Genomic DNA, 13,265 nt, shown 5'->3' with positions numbered 1-13,265 from the left:
GGAAAATGATTTTCTTTTTTAAATAACTGTATCTAGCAATAAACTCTGCTCTAGTGATTGGCAAACTTTGCCTGTAAAAGAACAGATAGTTAATAGTTTAGGCTTTGTGGGTCATAAGGTCTCTGTTGCAACTGCTAGACTCTGCCGCTACAGTGCAAAAGCCACCACAGACACCACCTAAATGACAGCAGGGCTGTGTTCCAATAAAACTTTATTTACAAAATAGCTTGCTGGCCATATTTGACCCAAGGGCCATAGTTTTGCTGACCCCCAAGTTATTCTATCATTAATCTGTCATACAAACAGAATGAGTGTTAACTGTTTTAAAATTATCTTGGAAAGAGAAATCTGATTTTTTTTTTTCAATTTAGCTCAATTAGACCACCCCAGCAAGACATAAGAACTAACGAAGAGATAGTAGAGTGGCAGTGAATGTTATCAAATTGGCCTTCACCCTGGCTTGATTATTAACTAACTAGGTCACTTTTTTGCCAGTCATCTTATCTGGACATGTAAAAAGAAATTAGTCAGGAATATCACTTTCCTTTCCTGATATCCTCTCAGTTCAAACATTTGTTTTCCTCGATGAACAGGATAATTAGTAATGCTCCAGTTCCTGAAATCTGTAATCTTGGATCATTATTAGGTTTTTCAAGGAAAATTCCTGAATTCATATTATCATAAAAACAGGAATGCACATTTAAATAGGAGCCTGGCTTAAAATAAGGATACCTTCACTTCTTAGTGTTGGATTGTTGGGCCCAAATCTGGCCTGTATGATTTTTGAAAGGTTATGTATGTTGATTTCACTATATGTTCTCAGAGTCCTGGTCTTTAATCCCTATGTATAGTTTAAACTTTGCCATTGATCGAAATGTTTTAGGATACAGTTTTTTGCCTGATTCAATAAAGTAGAAGTCATTCTTTGGTTTGCTTCCTGATTTCTGATGAAATGTGTCCCTTGATGAGTATGATGGAAAGCAGAAGATGATGTATTCTTAATAGACTAAGCTATATTTGGAAAACTAATGTTTCACACTCTATTTTTTAAAATTTAATTTGATTAAGATGTTGTTCTGCTGTTTGCACAATCTAGAAAGGAGTTATGAAGCTGGATAAATGCAACAATTCTTGAGATTCCACACTGGGTCATTCAAGGAAAATTAACCACGTGATGCTACTGACAGTTGAAATGGCATTTGAACCTTAAGACTATTAGGGTCTGAGCCTGAGTTCAGAAAGTGGGATCTGGAGATGGGCAGTTGATTGCAGCTCCACTCAGAATTTCAAAGCTTCTTTCTGCATTCTCTTCCCTCAGGCTTGATATAGTTCATCTTTTTGGCTAAAAGAACAGTTTCTTTCATATCATTATAATTTTGGGGAGACCTTGAACAGAAAAGTAAGGTAATTTAACGGCACTTATTATTTCTTGAGTTGGAATCCATGTGCGACCTTAGCTCTTCTACGTGTCATAAGTGAGGTCAGTTGAAACAGGGACCTGGCTAGGCAGGGGGATGGGAGCATTTTGGCTGTGACATCAGTGAAATTTCTCCTTGAGGTCCTTCGAAAAAAATGATATTATTTATAACAGCCCTAGTTCACTTGAACACTGTCTGCAATCTTTGAGGTATTTACAGAAAAAACTAATACTTTAGAAATCACTAAGATAATGAAATAGTTTTCAGTATTTTCCAGACAGCATTCGTCCCTTCAAAGCCTCCTTTTGACTTACAAGGGATTAGAAGGCGAGGAAGACCCTGGCACTCCCTCTCTGTGTTAATTTGCCTGTGTTTCATTAAACGTTTCTCTGACACATGCACAGAACTGAACTGCTTCATTATAAAATACAGTGTTTACTAAATATCAGGAATAAATTTTCATTAAGAGTAATGTCTGGTAATGAAAAAACCAGTAGAACACAACTTTTATGAAATAAAGTATCATAAACCTACCAACATCCTTCTCAGATATTTTGGCTGAAACACTGGGATGTTACACAACTCAACCCAATGACGGTAATAATATTTGCTGTTTATATAACACCAGTCTTCTGAGGAGCTAAATTGACTTCACAGGTATTGTATAATGAAACCTCACACCATGGCCTGGGTGAGGAAAGTGGTTACTTTCATTTTATTAGAGAGGAAAATAAGAAAGGTGAAATGGCTTATCCACATTTTCATCAGAGGCCAGGAATCAAGCCTTCCAGATTCCCTCTTCATTGCTTTTTTATAAAAATGAATTCCTCTCTATGACAATAAATATTTATTTGCAGTGGAAGTACTAAGAGGCGTATGCTCTACTGGCTGATAGAATATAGTAAGGGACAGAGTCTCCCCCTTCCCCAGTAAGTTTACCATCTAAAGAAGACAAACAAGACAAGACATGAAAATACATAGCGTTGGCGTTTAATTTGCGCTGCTTAGAAGTAGTTGGCTCCTGGTTTCAATTTCTTCTCTTGAAGTCACATACATATTTCATCCTCTGAATATTCTGGCAATGTATCCGGCTAAGAGCTATAAAGTGATTTAATTTGTTTTTTGGTAGAGCATTTTATGTCGGGGTAATGGATTTGTGCATCAGTGGCAGCCTGTAACATGGCTAAGTGTTCTGATTGACAGAACACCCACGTTCAGACTTGTTTATTTTTTGATAAGGAAAATGCCAGCTAACTTAGTCCATATGTGCTCTTCAACAAGAGAAGGCTTATTCACATGTAATGGACACTCATTTAAAAATAAAATGACAAGGCTTATGAGAACAGTAATACATATGAAAATTAAATTTTCTTTTCTCTTTTTCACTTAAAAATGTCTTTTTAAGCATTAATCTAATTATTTAAACTAATACTTAATGCTAACTTTATCAATATGTTTAAAAAAAATTAACCTCTTTAGCTTTTAACATCAGGGTATCTTATTCTTATTTGAAGGAATAGAAATTTTAAAACATAGATAGTTTGGAAGCTATAGCAAAATTAAACAAATATATAAAGCATTCCATTCACATAATAAAGATACTAGAAATCATATGACTTGAGCAGACCAGAACTGGATTCAGAAATTACTATAAATTCTTAAGCTTTGGAAAAAAAACCCTGAAACACCATTGTCTTCTGATGTCCCCTCCATGGCACCTTCTGCAGAAGTGCTTTTGCTGAGAACTTGTTAGTTCTTTGTCAGGAAAATGAAGCTGAGCATTGTCAAGAACCATGAAGGGTCTGAGAGTTACCCTACCTGCAAGTGAACAAGTGAGCTTGCCACAGTTCCATGGGTGCTGGCAGAGGACATGAGTGCCTGGGTCAGAAACAAAAACTTGTTTACTCACAGCAAAGAAGCAATAGGAGCTTCACATCTGAGCTAGTTCTCCTGGCGCATGAAGTCTCTTAGGGGTGATGGAGAGAGGTCCAAGTAATTGCCTTGCACAGCATCAGAGCTCAGAACCCCTGGCTTGGGGAAACTAACTCTTTTATAATACGCAGTAAACAAACTTGCTAAACCTTTGCTTAGAAGGGAGAAATTATCTTTATTACACCAGACAGTAAGGAAGCCTGCCCTCTGCACATCTCTGTTGTGCAAGGCTGTATGTTATTCAAACACCTTTGAAAAGATAACTTGGAGAAAAGGACAGTTCTTCTGCTTACAAAATGTGCAGAAATTCAAGAGACCCATGGAGAATTATCTCCCAGAAAGCATTTTCATTAATGTTTCATATTATGATGCAAATTTGACATTTCTGGTTCTAATGTAGGAATTAGTGACTGTGGATTCAATTGGGTACTTCAAATCTGGTGGTTTATCTCTTGATAGGGAATAGGAAAAAGTAGTTAGGAAGCATTATTATTAATATTTTATTATCCAGAGAAACAAAATGATCTGGACATGTTTATACTGTCTCACTACCACAGAATTTGTATTAGTGCCCCAGCACATAATAGGTGCTCAAAAAAGTATTAGCTCAACGTGTTCTAAGAAGTATGGCAACTTGACTAACCTAAAAAACCATGACCTGCAGTGGTTTCTATAGAATACCAATAAATGATGTCTAAAATTAATCTGAGTTTGATATAGTTTGGTACATGATGTACAAGGACTACATGTTAATACAGAAAATGATGGTAATAAAAGTAATGATGTATAATAACTTCATTTAATATCTTCACCTCCTTGTAAGGAATCTTAAGCATCATATTATTTCATTTTACTTCAATGTATCTAATAGAGAATAGCTATTATAATATTATATAGAGTTTTACTTAGAAGAATAAATAATAATTACAGTCGTTTTGCTAAAATGTGAATTAATTGAACTCAAGGTTTTATTGTGGCAAATAATGGTAGAGACTTATAAATAAATACAGTAATATAGTTTTAATATTTTTGCCATCTTTCCATGAGATTAAAATCATTCATATTTTGTAAAAGAGAAGCCAAATAATAATTTAATTAGAGCCTTATAAAAGTTTATGTTTTTAAATTTTGTATTTGAGACATACAAAAATATATTAGCGTCAATTATAACATATAAGGAATCCCCCAACTGAAGCCTTAGAATATCATGAATAACTTACTTTTAAGTGTCATTCTTTCCCATCCCATCCCACCCTTCTACCTCCTTATAAGAGCTAACCACCATCATGAAATTTGCATATTCCTACCATTAAGCAAGGGTTAACATATTCTGTCAAGGTTTTAATCTCTCAGAATCTTCCACTCAAGAGTATTTTCTCTTCCTTTATTCACTGATTTGTTTATGGAATTGTGCTAGGAGTAAAGTATACAGAGGTGAGGCAAACACGCCTCTGTTCTGAGGAGTTCTCAGTTTGGCGGACGGTTATGATGGTTGGGACCTGCTGTTGAACTGTTGATATTAGGCAAGAATTTGTGGGTTGCTATAGCATCCGATATTTGTTAGCAGGATCTCATTCCACTAGAGCACACGTGGTTTTCTAGACTCTGTGGCAATCTTGGAGAAAGTCAGAGATGAAATAACAGATTGTCTTCAAATGCTTCAGTCCAGCTCTGAATTTTATTGGCACTTACATATTCCACTGTTTACTTCATTAAGTGAAATCTTTTTCTCTTGCGTCCCATGCAGAATGTGAAGGATGACGGACAGCATGTGTGGCGACTCAAGCACTTTAACAAACCTGCCTACTGCAATCTTTGCTTGAACATGCTGATCGGCGTGGGGAAGCAGGGCCTCTGCTGCTCCTGTGAGTATGTTTGCTTTGCCCGGATGTCATCACCTCTGGTGAGAAGCGATTGATTTCGTGGAATAGTCCTATTTGTAGACGGAGTTAAGAAATCACCTGACCCTTCCCGTACCTATGATTTATCTTTCCCTGAAGTATGTTTCTGAAGGTTTAGATCACTCTAGTTTTAACTTTCTTCAATTTTGGAAAACCTTCTTCTTGGAAAAGAAATAAGGACATTTCCCCATTCACTAGCCATTTTCTTTCCACTGTAGTTTAATTTATTCATGGTTCCCATTTCTTCTGGGAGTATTATGAAAATATCCATTGGTCTCTCATATTTATATCTTATGCATATTTGTCTTTTTTCCCTCCTTAAGTTATCGCTTTATTCACATTGTCTTCCTATAATGAGCTAATTCCTTTCAGTCTTTTAAAGATAATTGATTATCAGTTTCCATTCAAACTAAGAAATCACAAGGAATACACACTAATCTTATACCTCAGGCACATGATTCTTAATTCTATAACGAAGAAAATGTAATGTATGGTTAATGGATATTAGAACCCAAAGTGTTGCCAGTTCATGAATTGTGGCCATTATTTTTATTTCGGTACACTTATCTTTACAATATTTATTTTATTCTATGGCGTACTTTCTGGTAGTATATGTAACAATTTATAAAAGGCACTTAAGAAGTTTTAAATAAACAACATGTATACCTGAGGAGCTTTTGCATTCCCTGATGCCTCTGCTAAAACAGAGGGAGGGCTTCCCTGGTGGCGCAGTGGTTGAGAGTCCGCCTGCCGAGGCAGGGGACACGGGTTCATGCCCCGGTCCGGGAAGATCCCACGTGCCGCGGAGCGGCTGGGCCCGTGAGCCATGGCCGCTGAGCCTGCGCGTCCGGAGCCTGTGCTCCGCAACGGGAGAGGCCACAACAGTGCTCTCACTGTTGAGAGAGAGTCTCCCGTGTACCGCCAAAAAAAAAAAAAACAGAGGGAATATTGAGTCCTCCTCACTAAAGTGTGACTTTGTCTTGGTCCAGCACGTTGTCCATCCACGCCCTTTTCTGCAGTGTATGGAGTTACTGAAATTGTCAAGTTCATTAGACATATCCCATTTTCGTGCATTTATATTAAATCTAATTTTTTACCTGGCTTCCATATAATACATAATTTTCAGATATTATTTTTAGCTAACAGCTTCTTTGGTAGCATATTTGGGAGTTGCCTTTCTCTCAGATGTTTTACTTTACATTAAAAACCATATAGTAGGTACACTTTTAAGTGCTTTCTTACGTGTTTAAGGATTTTAATAAAGTTACATAATTACCTCGCGCTGCTTTAGAGGGCAGTTTCTAGTGGCCACATTTAAAAGGCTGTTTGTACCAGAACATTCTCCATGTACAAAGGAAGTAATTTGTTTTCAAAGTTTTATTATTTTTAAGGAAAATAATTTTTCATGGTACTGTCTATTGATGGGAGCTTATGAAACAAAATGGTAATTCTCAAATAACATGGGCAATATCATATAAGAGTGAGAACCATGCTCACAAATTTTAACTGATTAGTGTGCAAATGTAATACTCAACATTATCGCCAATGTGGAAGAGAAGAGAAACTGCATTTTCTTCCTCAATGTTGCCAAAGGAAATCACAGAAGTGGTTGTTTGGGAATAGTTTTACTATATAAATATTATATTTTCATTCTAAGTTCATGCAGTGGTCAATTTTTGTTTGTTATGTTGAGAGAGCTGCTTGGTTGTTTTTTACTTAATTTTTATTCTATGTATTTATGCATTTAGAATTCTTAATTTGAAACCAGTGTTTTATTAACGAATATCTGTATATGACCCTGAGTTATATTGAGAATCAAGCCATGAAGTAATTTAAAGATGCCAATAAAGTGTACGTGTTGGTTTTTTATATACATTATATGTTTTATATACACACACATATGTTTGTACATGTGTTTCTATACATATTTGCAGATACATATAAAATTTTGCATATATATATATACAATATGCTGCCCAGCAAAGGTTGTTCCTTTTGGACAAACAGTGCCACGATGGCAATGAGGGATGAAGTTTAACTGAAGGCCTGGCATATGATGAAATCTATTCTCTGGAAATAGACTAATCAGCCATTTAAGGTTTAGATAAATCAATAGACAAAATAGCATAAACTCATGGGCTTTTATTCCCATGCCTGCCAGCTGCTCTCATGCCTATACTTTGTAAAATATAGATCTCTTCCTTCTAGCAAATGACACCAAGCCATTTGGCAGTCATCAATTTGTCTTTAGTATGTTTGTCATCTGGGAATTATTGTGAAAAATTTGAGTGAGGCCTGATTTAATTAAGCATTTCCTGCTATTGCCATGATAGAGGAGTCTTGGTTCTTCACATGCATAATATTTCCTGTACTAATTGGCCTTTTGTATTCCATGGTAAAAACAGTCGAGTTGGACTTTTCCTTGATGTGGCTGATTGGATTGATTAGGGAGCAGTGGCTATGAAACGAGCTTCTGTTAATGTCATTCTTTCTGTATAAAATTGCAATCAGGACCAGGATTAGCTCTGAATTTGCGTACATGTTTCCTTTCAGTTTGCAAGTACACAGTCCATGAGCGCTGCGTGGCTAGAGCACCTCCTTCTTGCATCAAGACTTACGTAAAGTCCAAGAAGAACACTGATGTGAGTGTGTGGCCATGCTTGCTTTTTGAGGGTGGTGTTTATGGATGCCTCCTCTTACCACAGTGCTTCTGTTGTGTTCTAGGTGATGCACCATTACTGGGTTGAAGGCAACTGCCCAACCAAGTGTGATAAGTGCCACAAAACGGTTAAATGTTACCAGGGCTTGACAGGACTGCATTGTGTTTGGTGTCAGATCACAGTGAGTAACATCGAAGGATAAATCTCTAGCATTCACTCACGATGAAGATGGTATATCCCATGTTCTCTGATGAGTCCTATCCTGGAAGGCCATTCTGAATTTTAGACTAGGTCCAAGTTAGCATAAATTCATGGGGGCCTCTTATATCATGTGTGGCTTCCAAAGGGATAAATGTCAAGGTCAGATTTGTCCTCATAGAATCGAGAATTTTAGAGCTAGTGACAACCTTAGAGATAATACTGTCATAAGGTGTTCAATCTGTACTCCATGGAGTTCTAGGAGCTGCCAGGAAGGTAACCAGACACCATGGCTGTGGGTGGGCAGTGAGCCTGGGATACTGACTGGGTAGAGCTCAGCTATCCCTCTGCCCGAAAACACTATTCTGGTAAAATTTTCTATTCTACATGTTCTAAATTTATTCCAATCATAGAATCTATGGGCTTAAAAAGGGTAGCACAATGAATAATGTGGTACAAAGACTTAATTTTATTTTTTTTTATTTTTTAATTTTTTTTTGCGTTACGCGGGCCTCTCACTGTTGTGGCCTCTCCCGTTGCGGAGCACAGGCTCCAGACGCACAGGCTCAGCGGCCATGGCTCACGGGCCCAGCCGCTCCGCGGCATGTGGGATCCTCCCAGACCGGGACACGAACCCACGTCCCCTGCATCGGCAGGCAGACTCTCAACCACTGCGCCACCAGGGAAGCCCAAAAGACTTAATTTTATAGTGAGGACACTAAGACCAAGAAAAATCTATGCAAGTCATCAATGACCACATGACTAGGTAGAGATGCAGGTGGTCCATATTTTAGTTCTTGATGCTTCTAAGAACTCACTTACCCCTTCTTTACAACATGGTGTTGCCTTGCTCCTTTAATTAAATCATAAATTGAGGGATAACAAATATGGATGTAAATGCTAGTCATTAATGGTATTGACAGTCGAGAAAGAAGAGATCACTTGGTCTTTCCCAGGAAATCTTAGCACTCTACCTAGTTTGCTTAATTGTCAAAGCTGCTTCAAGTAACTTCTGGAATAAATGCAGGTGTTAGATGGTACCTCTAGTGTTTCATGTTGTACTTCTGGAAATTAATTAGAACGCACATTTTTAAGAATAGCCATTTTTTACAATTTGGTCCAAAAACGTTTATGGGGCTGGGTTTTTTCCCCCATCGGATGTGTTTTCTTTTTACAGCTAGTGTATGAGTCATCTTGTTATAGGACAAATTATTGCTTTTGTGGAAATAAACTGGTAGGGAGCGTTGTTTCAGTTAAGCAGATACGTTTCTCTGTAGTGCCCCTCCTCCCCAACACACACGCTATTTAAAAATTTTTCTTAAACACACACACACACATACACACAGGATAATGAGAAAAACAAACTGTGACTTGCATTTCAAAAGTACAATTAAGTACTTTTTAAAAATGAACACATTTTCTTCAATCATTTTCAGCTATTACTCGGTTAAATTATATTTACATTTGAAATTTCCTCAATTATGAAAGACAGTTTTATTTTTTGAAGTGTTACTGTAATAAAACGTCTAACAATGTTTTAAATTACACATAGAAATTACTTAAACATGTTGAGTTCTCAGTTTTAAGAAGACCAAAACTATTTCATTTTTTAAAAAATTTGGGCCATTAAAAAATATTAGTTTTCTTTTTTTTTGTTGCTAAGCATCTATAAAAATATTTCGGTTTTATTTCTGATCTTATAGGAGCCCGTTCCTCTTACTTTCCCCATAAAGTGCATCTTTCATTAATTATATCTTTACTATAAGCTGAAGTTAGAGAATATCAGAGTTTATTTCTTCGTTGTATTTCAAGTTATTTTGCCATCCTTCATACATTTTTTTTTTTGCTGTACGCGGGCCTCTCACCATTGTGGCCTCTCCCGTTGCGGAGCACAGGCTCCGGACACGCAGGCTCGGCGGCCATGGCTCACGGGCCCAGCTGCTCCGCGGCACGTGGGATCTTCCCGGACCGGGGCACGAACCCGTGTCCCCTGCATCGGCAGGCGGACTCTCAACCACTGCCAGGGAAGCCCTCCTTCATACATTTCAAGTGTAATGTTTTAGATCTGTTATTTTCTTTCCTGTTTTTTTTGTGTGTGTGTGGTACGCGGGCCCCTCAATGTTGTGGCCTCTCCCGTTGCGGAGCACAGGCTCTGGACGCGCAGGCTCAGCGGCCATGGCTTACGGGCCCAGCCACTCCGCGGCATGTGGGATCTTTCCGGACCGGGGCACGAACCCGTGCCCCCTGCATCGGCAGGCGGACTCTCAACCACTGTGCCACCGGGGAAGATCCTCCCATTTTTATTTCTTGAAAAAAAACCAATGTGTTTAAAGTTAGAACACTCTAAAAATATGCATTGCTGGGCTTCCCCGGTGGCGCAGTGGTTAAGAATCTGCCTGCCAATGCAGAGGACATGGGTTTGATCCCTGGCCCGGGAAGATCCCACATGCCACGGAGCAACAAAGCCTGTGTGCTACAACTACTGAGCCTGTGCTCTAGAGCCCACGAGCAACAACTACTGAAACCGGCACACCACAACTACTGAAGCCCATGCACCTAGAGCCCGTGCTCCACCACAAGAGTAGCCATGACAATGAGAGGCCCACACACCGCAACGAAGAGTAGCCCCTCCTCGCCACAACTAGAGAAAGCCCACGCGCAGCAACAGAGACCCAGCACAGCCAAAAATAAAAATAAATAAATTTAAAGAAAATTAAATAAAACTATGCATTGCTACCTTTCCTAATAGAAAAGCTTTTGGAGATTTTAACTTTCTTTACTTGACTCCTCTTCTCCTTCCCCCATTTAATCTCTATGAGGTATATCTTCTGCCCTTTTCATTCTATGGGAATCATTCTCCTCAAAGTTACCATTGCTAACGGTCTTATTGATAATCAGGGCATCTTGAGATTTTTTTCTTGTTTTATATTCCATTTTGTTTTTCTTGTTGTCTGTCTTTTGTTTTAGTGGTTCCTCTCATCTGTGATTCCAAAATCTGTATTTCTAGCCCAGGCACTCTCCAGTTACATATTTATATTTGGTCTTGATCCTGTTCCTAGTGTTGTAAGAAATTAGGCCTTTCCTTTTATAGGAAAGAAGGTGCTACCTGTGGATAAACTCTGCTTTTTAAAATCTAAGGATTTCATATCTAATTCAGTTCAGACAGCATGTCCCTAACATCTTATTCTTAACAAAAGATCAGAGTGTACATGAAGATGACTCTTTGGTCACTACAGCAAAGCACAATATAAGCTGTAAATGTATTTAAATCCCGAGTTCCACTCAGGACACAGGCTAACCAGGGACCACTGAAGGGTATAAGGCAGAGTCAGGGAAAAGTGGCTGCCCTCTTACTAAGCTCTCGCAAGACCCGAGGCTTCTGGCTAACTTTAGCCTGATTTGCTGTAAACCATGATCTCCGGGGTTCCTGTGGGTGTTTGGTTCATGAAACAAGACTTGATATTTTTATATAAGTCCTCATGTATCCAGAAGAATATATATAGCCTTCTTAAAAATAACTTCAGCCTCTGTGCTGTTTTGGTTTTTAATGTTAAGCAATTATAAGACTATATCTATTAATTTATAGATTTTTTTTGCCTGGGTTAAACAGAGGATATTTACCTCTAAACATTTATATATTTAGTATAATTATACTTTCTTCCTGAACTATTGTATGAAAATTTTAGTATAAAGTTGATCTGCTTTTGACTGACACTTACACTACTGGTTGCCTTTAAACAAACTGAATCTACTTTCTTATGTCTTAATGCTCCTGGAAGGTGCTATTAATATAGCAAAGAACTAGCAGAAGTTGCGATGGGATATGGCACCGTCAAAGCTGAGCTTTAGTAAGACCTATCTGAACGGAGTCCGTGAGGAATAGATTGCAGAGAGAAACAAAGATAACGAAACCTGGCTTCATTTCAGTGGTTTTCCAAATGCCATCACTTCCTTTGTACATATGACTTTTGGAAATGGCTTGAGTTTTAACTTAGTCGTAAGTTAGACTGACCAGATTCTTAAGAATGTCTCTGTCCAACCAGTAAGATAGTAGCTGTAGCATCTTGGGCCAAGTATGTAAAAAGCTTTGGCCAGCTTCCTAATTTGTAAAATGGACTTAATGATACCTATTTTGTAAGATTTTTGTAAGAATTAAATGGATTTTTTTAAAAAAATGTATGTCATTGTGTTCAGGGAAGGCCCTATACCTACTAGTGCTTATGGAAGGACAATTATTATCATAGTGAAAACTAGCTAAAATGTCAGGTGAGGGCACAAAACCCATCCCGTGGCTCACAGAGGGCACTCCATGAATGTTACTCATGCCACCTCTTACTCACCTCTGGAAGGGTCTGTAGTCGCCCAGTCTAAGAATAGCACCTGCATATTCTAAAAGCACCCAGAACCATGTGGTCCCGAATATCACTAAATCCTAGACTAAGCTGATTTATTTATATTCACTAAGAACAGCTATTCCAACTGTATTCTATCAGACATGGTAACATCAGGCTTGCAATCATTGGAAACAGAAGTCAATCTCCTTTATCCTTGTCTTTCACCTCTATTTCATATATCCAACCTATCTCTGAGACTTGAAGTTTTCCCCTTAAAATATCTCTCTCAGATTTGAGTTTTTTGTCTTCACCATTCACAGCCCACGTGCAGGCTCTTAGCACCTCTTAACTAGATTAGAGTCAGAAATCTTGGCTTATCTCCCTAACAGAAGGTACTTTTCCTATAACACAGGCTGCAAACCACCTCCAGAGTCATCTTCTGAAAATACTAGTTTGTTATCATATGCCACCTTCAGCAACCTATAATAGTCCTGTGATAATAAATGCAGATCTCACCTCTTCCTACCTCAACCTGGTTTTTACTTCTCCAAATATCCGACCCAAACCTAAGCACATGACGTATATAGTAGTCCCCTGTATGCCCAGTCCCTGCTGTAGCCGAGCATGTCTGTTGACAGGCCTCTGGGAAAGCCATGCTTCCCCCCTATTTTGCTTACTCTAGTATTGCCCTGAAGGAACCCACCTCAAATTTTGACTATACCTCAGGAATCAAATTAAGTTCCACATTTTCCTTGAAATTTTCCTTGATAATAATGTTTGCCATTTTCTAAACACTTTCTAGGCTTTTATTCCACACCAAAG

General features: G+C 38.2%; 1 protein-coding gene across 6 annotated transcripts in view; it reads left to right on the top strand.

Annotated features, from left to right (window-relative positions):
• DGKB (diacylglycerol kinase beta) overlaps window positions 1-13,265 on the top strand; it is a 648,769-nt gene that overhangs the window by 146,012 nt on the left and 489,492 nt on the right. For all 6 annotated transcript variants that reach the window (XM_060156129.1, XM_060156127.1, XM_060156125.1 and 3 more), the window contains 3 exons: window positions 5,098-5,215; window positions 7,805-7,893; window positions 7,976-8,092. In XM_060156129.1, the coding sequence (XP_060012112.1) occupies window positions 5,098-5,215; window positions 7,805-7,893; window positions 7,976-8,092 (324 nt within the window). The remainder of the gene's footprint in view (window positions 1-5,097; window positions 5,216-7,804; window positions 7,894-7,975; window positions 8,093-13,265) is intronic.

Source organism: Lagenorhynchus albirostris, chromosome 8 (assembly GCF_949774975.1).
Source record: "Lagenorhynchus albirostris chromosome 8, mLagAlb1.1, whole genome shotgun sequence".
Taxonomy (NCBI): Eukaryota; Metazoa; Chordata; class Mammalia; order Artiodactyla; family Delphinidae; genus Lagenorhynchus; species Lagenorhynchus albirostris.
This window is presented reverse-complemented; position numbering and strand designations above follow the sequence as displayed.